This window comes from Adiantum capillus-veneris, chromosome 15 (assembly GCF_014529385.1).
Source record: "Adiantum capillus-veneris isolate H3 chromosome 15, ASM1452938v2, whole genome shotgun sequence".
Classification (NCBI taxonomy): Eukaryota; Viridiplantae; Streptophyta; class Polypodiopsida; order Polypodiales; family Pteridaceae; genus Adiantum; species Adiantum capillus-veneris.
This window is the reverse complement of record NC_140945.1, coordinates 43,583,036-43,595,619: the sequence shown is the minus strand read 5'-3', so window position 1 is coordinate 43,595,619 and position 12,584 is coordinate 43,583,036. Positions and strand designations below refer to the sequence as shown.

The following is a 12,584-nucleotide window of genomic DNA, read 5'->3' as shown; positions in this document are numbered from 1 at the left end:
GGTCCCATAGGTTGGTGGAAACTTCTTCTATTGCTCTTTTTAGGGTTTAGGCTCCTCGGCCGGGATCTGCAGGTTAGCTCCGTTCTTCAATGGCTTGACACGTCAACAATTTGTGACATTCCCCCTTCTTGAAAGTAAGTAATCGTCCGCGATGACAGCGTATTTGCAAAACAAGTTAGCTCAAAAATTACCGAGAGACAATCTGAGGGATAATTAGTTTTCTCATTCCAAATTGGAGCTCTTGATTTCATGGGTCCTTGGCCTCCAATAAAGAGTCTCATTCCAGATTGGAACTCTTGATATCTGGGTCATTGACTTCCCAGAAGTATCTCATCTAGTAAGGAATATTCAGTGGTTGGCACATCACAATGCAACACAAATGCTCACATATGCATGTTACAAGACATAGAAACATAAAGCCGCCGATGAACACTCCTCCCGCATAACCTAACAAGGTCCGAGCCAGGAGATATCCAACAACTCCCTCATCACTCCTCCCGCATAACCTAAAAAGGTCTGGGCCGGGAGATATAGAGGCCTTTTACAACCAAACGCCCCCCAGACCGCAGCTTGCGTCGTTTGGAGGTGCTGAGAGTAACCAATGCTCAGATTTCTTAATACTCCCACTGTAATAACCATCCAGGTATGGGCCATGAGTAAAAACAACACTTCTTAAACATTCAATACTCCCCCCGCAAATAACCTCAAGGGTCCGGGTCATGAGTATGAACAAGCATTCTCAATCATCATTTCTTAGTACTCCACCCGGGAGTAAAATCACCAATCATTGAAACCAGTAGTAAAACCAGAGTCAAACAATTCAAATCAACACCAAGATAGGTTCAAAACAAATACCATTCATTTCAAACAAATTCCAAACAGGATCACCAAACAAGTTCTCAAACAGAACTCAAACTTAATAAGCAATCTCGACATCAGTCGAGCTCGAAAAGACGACTGGCTTTCCATCCCGAAACCTGCACCAAGATTAGGGTTAGATATCTTCCATAAGGTTGTAGCCGACCGCACCATGGTTCATAAGCTCTTGGACAGTCAGTGTTCCTGTGGCGGTGATGGTAGTCACAAAGCAATCACATTGGACCTTCAAGGTTATCAGCTCAAGAAGAGACACCTGTTGAGAGACGTCGAGAAGTTTCAAGTTTGAGTCTGCTAGGGGTTCCGTGGCAAGCATTTTAGGATACCCCACTCTGCCAAAAGCTGAAATCCGAAGGAAGATGTCTAAAGGCATGTAACTTCGGGCAAAATTTTTCTTGAAAGCTTGCCAAGTACTTGGAGTGTATGGCTTGGTAGCTATAAACATCCACCATTGCATGGCACTACCTCTGAGAAACAACGGCTTGAAAAGAATCCTTATCCTTCTTTGCAAGTGATCTTTATGGCTTATGCCCTGTAAGACAGAGCGATAAAGACGGGAGCGCGCCTGATGCGCGATGAAGTAAGGGTGGGAGTGCCTAATAAGTCTAGGGTTGGGACATGAAGATACCTCAAATAAAATTCCAGTCGACTTTGGAAGCGCCGGTTTGCTCCGTCTCCTCTTTGGTAGGACCAGTATGCTTTCAGAAAAGCACACGCTTGAAGCTCTGATACCACTGTCACGGGACGAGCCCCATCGTGCCAACGGAAAAGAATAAACTGAACAACTTTAAGCACTTCCCAGAACACTAAACTGAAAGAGATGCACAACGTACAAGACGGAGAGTGGCGGAGTTCCACCCCAAGAGAGCATTGGCCCCAAACGTCGGCGCCCCTTTCGGTATTTCTTTATATTGCTTGAACTTAGTACAACGCTGGTACTCCAACACCTTCTCTAGGAAGCATGCCAGAGAATGAGCCCTTGGTTTATATTTAAAGGCCGTTGGCCATGAAAAGCTTTCAAACTCAAAAGCATTTGATCCCAAAAATTGGCTTAAAAAGCTGTCAGCGCATTTCATGGAAATCCGTACAACTGCCACGTCAGCACAGCGAGTGCATATTGCGGAATTCCGTACTTGTCTGCCACGTTAGCATGTCAATGCAGAATGCGGAAATCCATACAGCAGCTGCCACGTCATCATCTCTCCATGCTAGTCTTCTGCATGCTTTACTTTAATGCCTTTAGTCACTTGGGCCCACGGGGTCCCATAGGTTGGTGGGAACTTCTTCTATTGCTTCATTTTAGGGTTTAGGCTCCTTGGTCGGGACCTGCAGATTAGCTCCGCTCTTCAATGGCTTGACACATCAGCAGTTTGTGACAAAGGCCGCATACGCTTTGGTAAGTCTAGTCTCTACTTCTCTCTTCAAAGAAAACTTTGGCCAATGAAGACTACCCCAAGATAAGTGTATGCATCTATGTACTCCACAGTCTCCTCACCATAAGTGAATGTAGGTGTTGATCTCTTGATCCATTGTGGTGTGGTGTTAAACACCATAACCTTGGTTTTACCAAGGTTTACACACAATCCACTATCCTCCGCAAAGCTATGTAATGCATCCAAGTGTCGCTGCATACCCTCCAGTTCAACACAATATCATCAGCATATAACAACGATAAAATCCAAGTCCTTGCCAGCTGGGCACCTCTGCCACCCTCTCTGTGAATGTAATTAGAAACCTCATCTATATCGACAGCCTTGTTTCACTCCAATAGTGGAGTGAACTAAATCAGATATCCCCTCTGGAGTGCGTACATGTCCCACCACTGATTTGTATAGAGCCATGATCCCCCAAATCAACTCAATGGGCACTCCCATCTCCTGTAGTTTGCGCATTAATGTCACAAACTGCTATGCGTTGAGCCACTGAAGAACGGAGCCAACCTGTAGATCCTGGCCGAGGGGCCTAAACCCTAAGAAGAAGCAGTAGAAGAATGAGAAGAAGTCCTACCAACTTATGGGACTTCGTGAAAGGCATTAAATAAAGAGGGACATCCCCCCCCCCCCCCCCCCCCCCCCCCCCACACACACACACACATTGATTTGCGTAGTAATTGATGGCATCGCATTGCTGTACGGACGACCCAGTTTTTACGTTGACATTCTAACGTGGCAGACCGTACGGACATTTCCGCATTTTGCGTTGACAAATGCTGACGTGGCAGCGTACGGATTCTCAGCTTTTAGTGCTGCCAACTTTTTGGACCAGAAGCTTTTGAGTTTGAAGATTTTCATGTAAACTACTTTTCATAGGCCAAGGGTCTTTAAATATGAGCCAAGGGCTCATTCTTTGGCATGCTTCTACAGGAAGGTGCAAAGGATGGATTACCAGCATTGTACTGAGTTCAAGCAATATAAAGAAATACCGAAAGGGGCACCAACGTTTGGGGCCAGTGCTCTCTTGGGGTGGAACTCTGCCACTCCCTGTCTCGTATGTTGTGCATCTCTTTCAGTCCAGTGTTATAGTGCTTAAAGTTGTTCGGTCTATTCTTTTCCGTGGGCACGTGGTGCTCATCCTCTGACAGTGGTATTAGAGCTTCAGCCGTGTGCTTTTCTGAAAGCATATTGGTCCTACCAAAGAGCAGACAGAGCAAGTTGGCGCTTCCAGCGTTTACACGAAATTTTACGAAAGGCCCTTCGTGCCCCGACCCTAGACTTATTAGCCACTCCCACCCTTACTTCATTGCGCATCGGGCGCGCTCCCGTCTTCATTGCTGTGTCTTACTGGGCATAAGCCATAAAGATCACTTGCAAGAGAAGGATCAAAGATTTTTTTTCAAGCCACTGTTTTTCTTAGAGGCAGTGCCATGCAGTGGTGGAAGTCTATAGCTACCAAGCCGCACAGTGCAAGGACTTCGCAAGCTTTCAAGAAAATTTTTGCCCAAAGTTACATCCCTTCAGACATCTTTCTTTGGAGTTCGCACTTTTGGATTTTGTCTGTGTTGTGAATCGAGTTTTTGCTTTGTGTCATTTTCTTTGGTGTGAAGATTTGCTTTTAAGTTGAGCTTGGGAAAAGATAGATGACCTTTTTGTAAGATTTGTGATATCTGTTACTCTTATACTTGGTTCTACTTTGAATCTTTAAAAGCAGATAATGAATGTAAGGTAGATATGTGTTTCACAATTGCGTGTTTTGTGGAATCGTTTTTATCCTTTTTTATAACTTGGTAAGTGCAGACCTTCTGAGCTTATGAAGGTGTATACATAATGGTCACGAATCTAAGCTCACTGAAGGACCTTAAAAAGACATCTTTTTCTGAGGTTTGAGTCAAACTTAATGAAATGGCTTGTCAATGTTTCTGTTTAGCAGATGAGAATTTGGGGAGTGGGGACGTGGCCACAAAGAAGCTTCTTGGAAGCAAACGCATGGTAAAAAACCAACAAAAATTTAAGGAGAGATTGGCGCATCTGCGAGTACGCGCATGTATTCTGGTGAATACAAGGCCATCTCCAGGTCTACAAGTAAGCTGTAGTGGATGTGATGAATTCAATTCACAAAGGGGGCACGTTCTCTGTACTCAATTGCAACGACTGGATTATGCATTTGTCTTCAGGAATTGGAGAAGATGATGAAGGGTGGTTCCCAAGCTAGATGGGGTAATGAAATGGGCTATGTTATTTTACCAGTTCCATTAGCAGCTGTTGAAAATCCCTTAGAATATGTGTTCAAATCCAAAAGTATTCTTGACAAAAAGAAGCAATCTTTGGGAGCCCCCTTAAGCTACAAAGGTGCAACTATGCTTATGAATATCATTGGATCGGAGGTATGATTTTGTGAATAATATAGGATTACCTGCAGTTTTGCATCATGAGTTGTGTGTATGGTCTTGTTTTCTCAGATGCCGACGAGACTCACTCTAAATTGTGGTGCCCATACAACTTTAGCTTTCTCAAATGTGTCTGGACCTTTAGAAGAAGTTGAGTTCTTCGGTCATCGGATTACACACATAATTCCGACCGTGGTGGGTCAGCCACAGGTATTCTTCTTCTGTTCTAATGATGAAAACAGCTCACATTGCTTTTAAGCCAATTATGACTTGCAAAGGCTGCCTTGTAGGCATTATGTGTCCATGTTCAGAGCTACATGGGCAAGGCTACGATAGTCGTGACTTCAGCTAAGGATGTCATTCCTGATCCAGAACGATTATGCGAACACATAGTTTGTGCTCTACACGAGATGAAGGAGAGTCTTCCCTACGAGGAGAAATTAGAAAAGTAGACGAGGGTGAAGTTCGGTTGCTTCACACCCCTCTATACACAAAGCACTTGAGGATTGTTCTTAGTGGATGCGAAGTGAGGGAGTTTCACTAGATGTAATCACCTATGATTTGGTCTTGAAAACTATGCTTACCTCACGTACTGTTCTCTCTCTCTCTCTCTCTCTCTCTCTCTCTTCCTCTCAAATATAATCACAAACCATATAGAGCCATTGAGGGGAGGGCTTACTTATAGTGGTTTGTGGCTCCAACAACAACTCTACAGCTTTTGGGATATGCAAAAACAATGCAAAAAACTTCAAGGGTTGGTGGCTCCAAGGGTAGCTGTAGATGTAGCAGGTGGGAACAATTCCTTAGGAATTACCAACGGTAACTTCCAAAAGTATCCAACGGGCAATAACTACAATAGTTACTGTAGTAACTCTACACAATCCGATAAATAGGATCCATTACACATTCTACAAGGTTGGTTGGTTGGTTGCGGGTTGGTTGTCATGTACTGTTGTTAGCCTCTGTACTTATCTTTGAACCTTTTGTATTGATCCTAGGAATCTTTTGGGCTTGGAACCATTTGTACTTTAATGCTTATCTTGCACATTTTGTATTATGCATACTAATTTGAATATACATTATTAGTTCCAATGTTCCAATCTTCAGTACTCTTTCCAATTCAGTACTCTATCTTACTTCAGTTCTCTGTTCCAATTCAGTACTTTGATTCCAATTGTCTAATCTGATATGCACTATTTGAATTTGCTAAACTCACAACTAGCTCTGAACTCCAACACTGGAATAGCTACCTAAAGAGACAAGCTCATTCCATTTTGTAGATGTAGCAGGCGGGAAAATTTCCTTACCAATTACCAACGATGGGAATAGTTCCTTAAGAATTACCAGTGGAAACACAATAACTACAATAGTTATTGTATTAACTCTACACAATCCTATAAATAGGACCCATTACACATTCTACAGGGCTGGTTGTTTGGTTGTGGGTTGGTTGTCATGTAATGTTGTTAGCCTCTATACTTATCTCGGAAATTCTTGTATTAATCTTGGGAACCTTTGGGCTTGGAGTCATTTGTACTTTAATGCTTAGCTCTCACTTTTTGTATTATGCATAATGATTTGAATATACATTATCAGTTAAAGTGTTCCAGTCTTCAGTACTCTTTCCAGTTCAGTTATCTGTTCCAATTCAGTACTTTGATTCCAGTTATCTGATTTGATATGCACCATCTAAATTCTCTAAACTCACAACTAGCTCTGAACTGCAACACTTGAATAGCTACCTAAAGAGACCAGCTCATTCTAGTAGCTCCTGGGGATGTGTAGCAGTACATGTTCATGTCAATGAACGACGAGTTTAGGCAGGTGACAATAAGAGAGAGAGAGAGAGAGAGAGAGAGAGAGAGAGAGAGAGTGGGTGACAAAGCAGTGGGGAGAGAGGGATAGGCACCTGGGGGGGGGGGGGGGGATGGTGGGGGTTGACAATACAACAACAACACACACACACACAAAGGAAACTAGTTTTCCCCCTCCTCCACAAGATTAACTTGCATTGGTCTCCACTCACTCCTCGATTCCCTACGAATGGATTCTATAATGCTCCTTGCACTACCTTGTGCCATGTGGCACAAGGTAGTGCAAGGAGCATAATAAGTCGTTTAGATTCATTCAAAATTTCTAATACATAGATTTACCCAATGAGCTAAGTCATAACACTTATAAAAAGGAATTGTTAGCTATTATGTAGGCTTTGAAGTTGTCGAAACATTATTTGATGGGTTTTCACCAATAAAACAATTATCATTTACTTTCACAACCATTGATATCTAATCAAGACATTAACAGTGCATCATTTATTCAAAGATTTCATACACTCATTCACTATCAGCCACTTCATGAAAATTTGGTCGCAGATGCACTAAGTTTCATGCACCAGTTAATCATATTTTTGTTGTGACTACTAATATTGGAGTGAAATTAATGCCCATTTTTGTAATCATGCATCTTTTGTTCATAATGAGTATTCGAGGTTGTGTGTTACACTTCAATTCCATGAACTTCTTAAGTTATGTCATGAATTACCTCATATTGAGCACTATGGGCTTTCCACAATGATTTACATAGAGAATCTCAATTATTTTGGCCTCATCTTTGAAAAGAGTTCATTACGTGTCATAATGTTTTACATGTCAATGCATTAAGAATCATCATGGTAAGTAGTTTTGTTTATAAATACCCTCACCTATTCTCAACTCCCCATGGCAACACATCTCCATGGATCTTATTACTAGCTTCCCTTTGACTCATGCAAAAAATAATATAATTTGGACCTTTATAAATACCATCACCTATTCTCAACTCCCCATGGCAACACATCTCCATAGATTTTATTACTAGCTTCCCTCTGACTCATGCAAAAAATAATATAATTTGGACCGCCATAAATAGATCTAGCAAAAATGATTATTTTTTATCTTGTATCTTTGATAAGCAAACAACTCTTTTATTTCTTAAATGCATTTTTTTCCGATAGGATATATGCTTAAATCCATTGTTTAGTAGGGTATACCTAAATACATTGTTTTTTCAAATCAACATAGACATTAGGGAGACATTTTTGCAATGATTTTTGGGTTGCACTTTTTATTAATTTGGACACTCAAATTGATTTCACATATTTCATTGTGAATACAATGGGCAAAAAGAAGCTACTAATAGCACAATTGTAGATTTTTACTTATGCTCATAATAGACCAGGTATATGGGATACATACATTCATTTGATCCAATTTTCCTACAATAACACACCTCACCCAAACAAAGCACCATTTAAATTTGTTTATGAATATTCATTGCCTACTCTTTTGTCTTGTAATTTTAATGAAGGTCCATATGCTGGTGAGATTGCACAACAACACATTCAAATTTTAAAACGAAGCTAAACAAGAAATTCACAAAGCACAAGAGTCTTATGTTAAGTAGGCCAGCAAAAGAGGTGGTGACCCATGAAAAGAGGGTAATATTTATATGCTACATATTGAAAAGAGATGTCTTAAGCATGTAGAGACCAACCCAGTAGTCAAGTTAGCACCGCGTATTATGGCCCTTTTATGTTGATTCAATGGATTGATTCAAATTGATTTTACTTAGATCTTCTTTACTCTTAAAAAATTCACAACACAATGCACATTAGTCTTCTTTGACCTTTTCAAGGTGCTTTGCCAGCACTGATCACTTTTAGAGGAAGACTCAAACATCCTTGTTCTTGAGGCTATCACAGACTATCAAGATACTTTCACTAAATGACATGTTACATCATAAATATTTATATAAGTATGGATTGTGGCCATGAAAGTGCTAAATGGATTCCAAAAAGGTTTTTCCACTCTCATTGTCATATTTTGGAACTACATCAAAATTTTACAAGTCAACAAAACATTTTATATAAGGTTAAACTTTTAACTAATCTACGTATTCTATACCTAAGGTTCACCCTTTGATAGTTTATTCAACGATACTTAAATGTTGAGGTTTGCCCTTCAAGTGATAGTTTATGATATTTATACTTGAGGTTTGCCCTTTGAAAATTACTCAAGAAACATTTGCGTGAGGTTTGCCCTTTGAGTAATGCTGCAATGACTGATTTCACATTGCTGTCATTTTTTTCTTGTCTTTGTTGAGTGGGCCCATGTGGTCTCAAAGACCTCTTTCAGTTATGTTATTAATTTTTGATATGTTGATTCCACTTAAGTTTGTAGTATTCTCTTTTCAAAATACGGTGATCAGTGGGAAACTCTTGGTGAGTGCTTCAATTTAGTTTCTATTGTGTTGGGATCCATCTCTTTTTCACATATATTTTGATGGATTTATACTAATTTTTTATTTGCACAACTTAAGACAATTCTCTCTCTATCAAAGAGGACAATTAATGATTTAGTTATTTTGGACAATCTTAGGCATTTAGACTACAATTTATTTTCTCATACATTTATACATTCATTCAATTCTTGTAAAAAATTGAAGTTGTGTAATTATGTGATGGAGACTCTTATGTTAATGGAAGTCACTTCAACTACTATTTTTGGAGCTCAAGTGAAAAAGCAAGTTATCTTTTCTATCTTGGTAAGAAGAAGCAATTTCGTCTAATGAAGAAGACTCTTGGTCATTTGATGAAGCACAAAATTCAAAAAATTCATTGGTTGTAATGCAATTTGAGTAAATTTCTATTTTAAAGAATGGCACATGGTCTTTGTGTGACTTGCCTCCCGACAAACAAATCCATTGATACTAAGTGGGTTTTCCATTTAAAATATCCCTAATGGTAGTGCTGATCATTATAAGGTTAGACTTGTGGCAAAATGATACACTCAATACATAGGCATTGATTTTGAATGTTATTTTTCTCTAGTTGTGATATGACTAGCATTCATAGCATATGTGCATTGGAAGCTCATAATGGTTGGAATGTATATAAATTGGACAACAACTATACTTCTGAATGGTGATTTTTATGAACAAGTGTATGTATCGTAGCCTTGCAGTTTTATTCTAAAAGGGCTAGAAAAAAACCTCATGCCCAATGGTCACCTCCACCTTCATAGCATGGATCTTTCAGCTGAGCAATGGTGGTGCTACCGTCGGCTGCCCTATCCTAGGAGGATATCCTCTATGTTTATAATTTTGATTTTCTATGAACATGAGCTTTTTTCCATCCGTCAAGAATCGTTATTTATCTAAGCCACGCATGAAGGCTCTGTAGCTTCATATGAACTTGCCCAAAATGGAATATCCTCGATAGCATATGCTACACCCTCGGGCTATCTCACCTGGTTTCTACAAGTTCCTCAAAATAAACTGTTGGTGGCACCATTGAATGGTCTACTGGCTATGTGTATCAAACAATAGATTGATTATCATGGGGCAAAAGAGGTTGTTGGCCCAATGCAAGTTGTGGTTTATCTCCTCCTTGTGCTAGTTATTGGGTCCAATCTGTATCTTAGAGGTGGTGGAAATTGTTGCACCGCTAGAGGTGCATATGGCCTTTCCCTCACATAATTTTGGTTTCAGAAGTACTCATTCGTATGATGATTGGTGTATTTTCACTCAATGGAACACCACTACAACACCCTTAGAGCATTTAATGATTGTGGCGATTGCAATTGCAGATTGGGATTCTGTCTGTAAGTTTGATTCATTCTACGGATCGCTTCTTTGACCACTTGGTCCATATTTTATGTGATTGAAGCAAGAGAACTACATTTTGTACTTGATCGCTAGCTATAGAAGAGGTACTACTAGTGTTTGTGTCAACGTCCTCCATTACCTTTCCATATGTCTTGCAATTGTGAACTAGATACAATGTTTCTTTAGTGACTTGTTCAAGTGTTTTGCATGCTTTCAAGTGCAAGTCCTTTTTGAGAGTTTCATTTCTTAGGACCTCTAGAAGTGATAGTCAATCATCTTGTAATAACTCTCTCACTGGACATCTCTCAATGTACTGTTTGAAGCAAAGTAAAGCTTACTTCACCTTTTGCTTAAAGGTATAGATTTGGGAAATCGTGATGTGCTTGATTCCTTGTTTGGAGGTTTCCTTGAAAGACTCTTACAAGAGTTAATCAATTTTTAGGAATTCTCAACTATTTAGTGGTTAGAACCAAGGAGGAACCAAGTGTCCCTCATGGGAATTCAATTACTTGTGCCAACAATGCCTCTTATCCGGTTCAGAGAGTTAGAAAGATTGTGCTTACTGCTGCAAATGGCAGTTCTTTCACACTTGCTGATGCACTTTATGTACTTGGGATCAAGAAGAATCTTTTGTCTATATCTATACTTGCTAGACTTGAACTTGTAGTCAAATTTGTGAGTGACAAATGTACGATACATGGTCTTAGTTTTGCTGATAACATTGTTGCCTCTGGCATTTTATGACGTGGGTGGTATAATCACACTTTGTATGACAAGTGTGGGCAAGATTTTGCAAAGGCACTTGTAGACTCAAAGGCTATTTAAGATGCAAAATGTTTACCAGTTTGCTGCGTTTGCAAAAAATTGATATGGTTGCTTCTTTGCTGCCTCTTGAAGCACCTGTTAAACATGTTTGTGAAGGCTGTATTTTGGGTAAGATGCAGCGTTCAAAATTTCCAAAGGATGGTTTAGTTAGGGCTACATGCAGGTTGTAGCTTGTGCATAGTGATGTTTGTGGGCCCATGAAAACTCCGTCCTTGTGCAATTACCTTTACTTTGTGACTTTCATTAATGATTACTCCAGGCATGCATGGGTGTATTCGCTTAAACTGAAGTCCCAAGGCTATGGATGAAAATGTCTCAAAATGTACTATGGGCACCCTCCATTCTGATCGAGGGGGGAGTATATGTCTCATGAATTTAACGCATTTCTGGCTAGTCGTGGGATAAAACACCAATGTCCAATGCCTTATACACCTCAACAAAATGGTTTTGCTGAGAGGAAAAATAGGTCACTTACAGAAATGGCACAATATATGGTCAAAAGTCCTACAAAAGTTTTGCAGTCTATTATTCCATATGAAGCATGGCATGATAGAAAGCCTTCTATTGAGCACATGCATGTTTTTGGCTGTTTGGCATATGCTTTGGTGCCACAAACACAGTGTAGAAAATTGGATGATAAGGCTGTCAAATGTATTTTTGTTGGTTATATTGTTGAAATAAAAGGTTACAGGTTGTATCATCCACAAACAAAGCATATTCTGGATTCACAGGATGTTGTGTTTGTGGAAGATTCTGTTTAGCCCTTGTTGTCATGTACTAGAGACAATAATGTAAGCTCACAAGACATTTATGACACTTTGTTGCCTCTTTTTAGTGGTGGAAGTTTGAATGTAAATTCCAATGAGGCAAATGTACAGCCTATGGGGGTTTCTAAAAATGTTATAGGTCAGCCTATTACTGATGCAGATGTACATGATGTACTTGATGAGGAAAGGGTTGAAAATGAACAGGCTAGAGGTATGTCTAAATGGCTGGTGCATACTTTGCGTGATAGTAAAATGGATACACCATTGTCTAGTTGTACTCGTTCAGGTTCTCACCATGCATTGTATGCATCAAATTGTTATGCTTTGGTTGTGTCTTCCTTACATGATGTTGAGGAACCTCTCTCTTTTGATGAAGCAAAAAATTATGAAAACTGGATGGTTGCCATGCAATTAGAATATGATGCACTTATAGAAAATGACACATGGACCATGTGATTTGCCTCTTGGAAAAAAGACCATTGGTACAAAGTGGGTTTACAAGTTAAAATGCAAGCCAGATGGTGAGATTGATCTCTATAAGGATTGACTTGTTGCAAAGGGTTATGCACAACAAAAAGGCATAGATTATGAAGAAACTTTTTCTTCCACTTGTTGTATGACTACTGTGCATTTTCCATGTGCATGGGCAC

The 12,584-nt window shown here is 39.8% G+C and overlaps 1 protein-coding gene across 3 annotated transcripts in view; it reads left to right on the top strand.

Moving 5' to 3' along the window:
* The window catches only part of LOC147440587 (wax ester synthase/diacylglycerol acyltransferase 11-like), a 13,675-nt gene extending 7,372 nt beyond the window's left edge, over positions 1-6,303 (top strand). Inside the window, exons 4-7 of one of the 3 annotated variants that reach the window (XM_086530304.1) lie at positions 4,240-4,394; positions 4,487-4,696; positions 4,772-4,909; positions 5,980-6,303. In XM_086530304.1, the coding sequence (XP_086386430.1) occupies positions 4,240-4,394; positions 4,487-4,696; positions 4,772-4,909; positions 5,980-5,985 (509 nt within the window). In that variant the 3' untranslated portion in view covers positions 5,986-6,303. Of the gene's footprint in view, positions 1-4,239; positions 4,395-4,486; positions 4,697-4,771; positions 4,910-4,989; positions 5,823-5,979 lie in introns of those variants that run through there. The other 2 variants (XM_086530302.1, XM_086530303.1) reach the window with 2 other exon arrangements.
* The last annotated feature ends 6,281 nt before the right edge of the window (positions 6,304-12,584 follow it).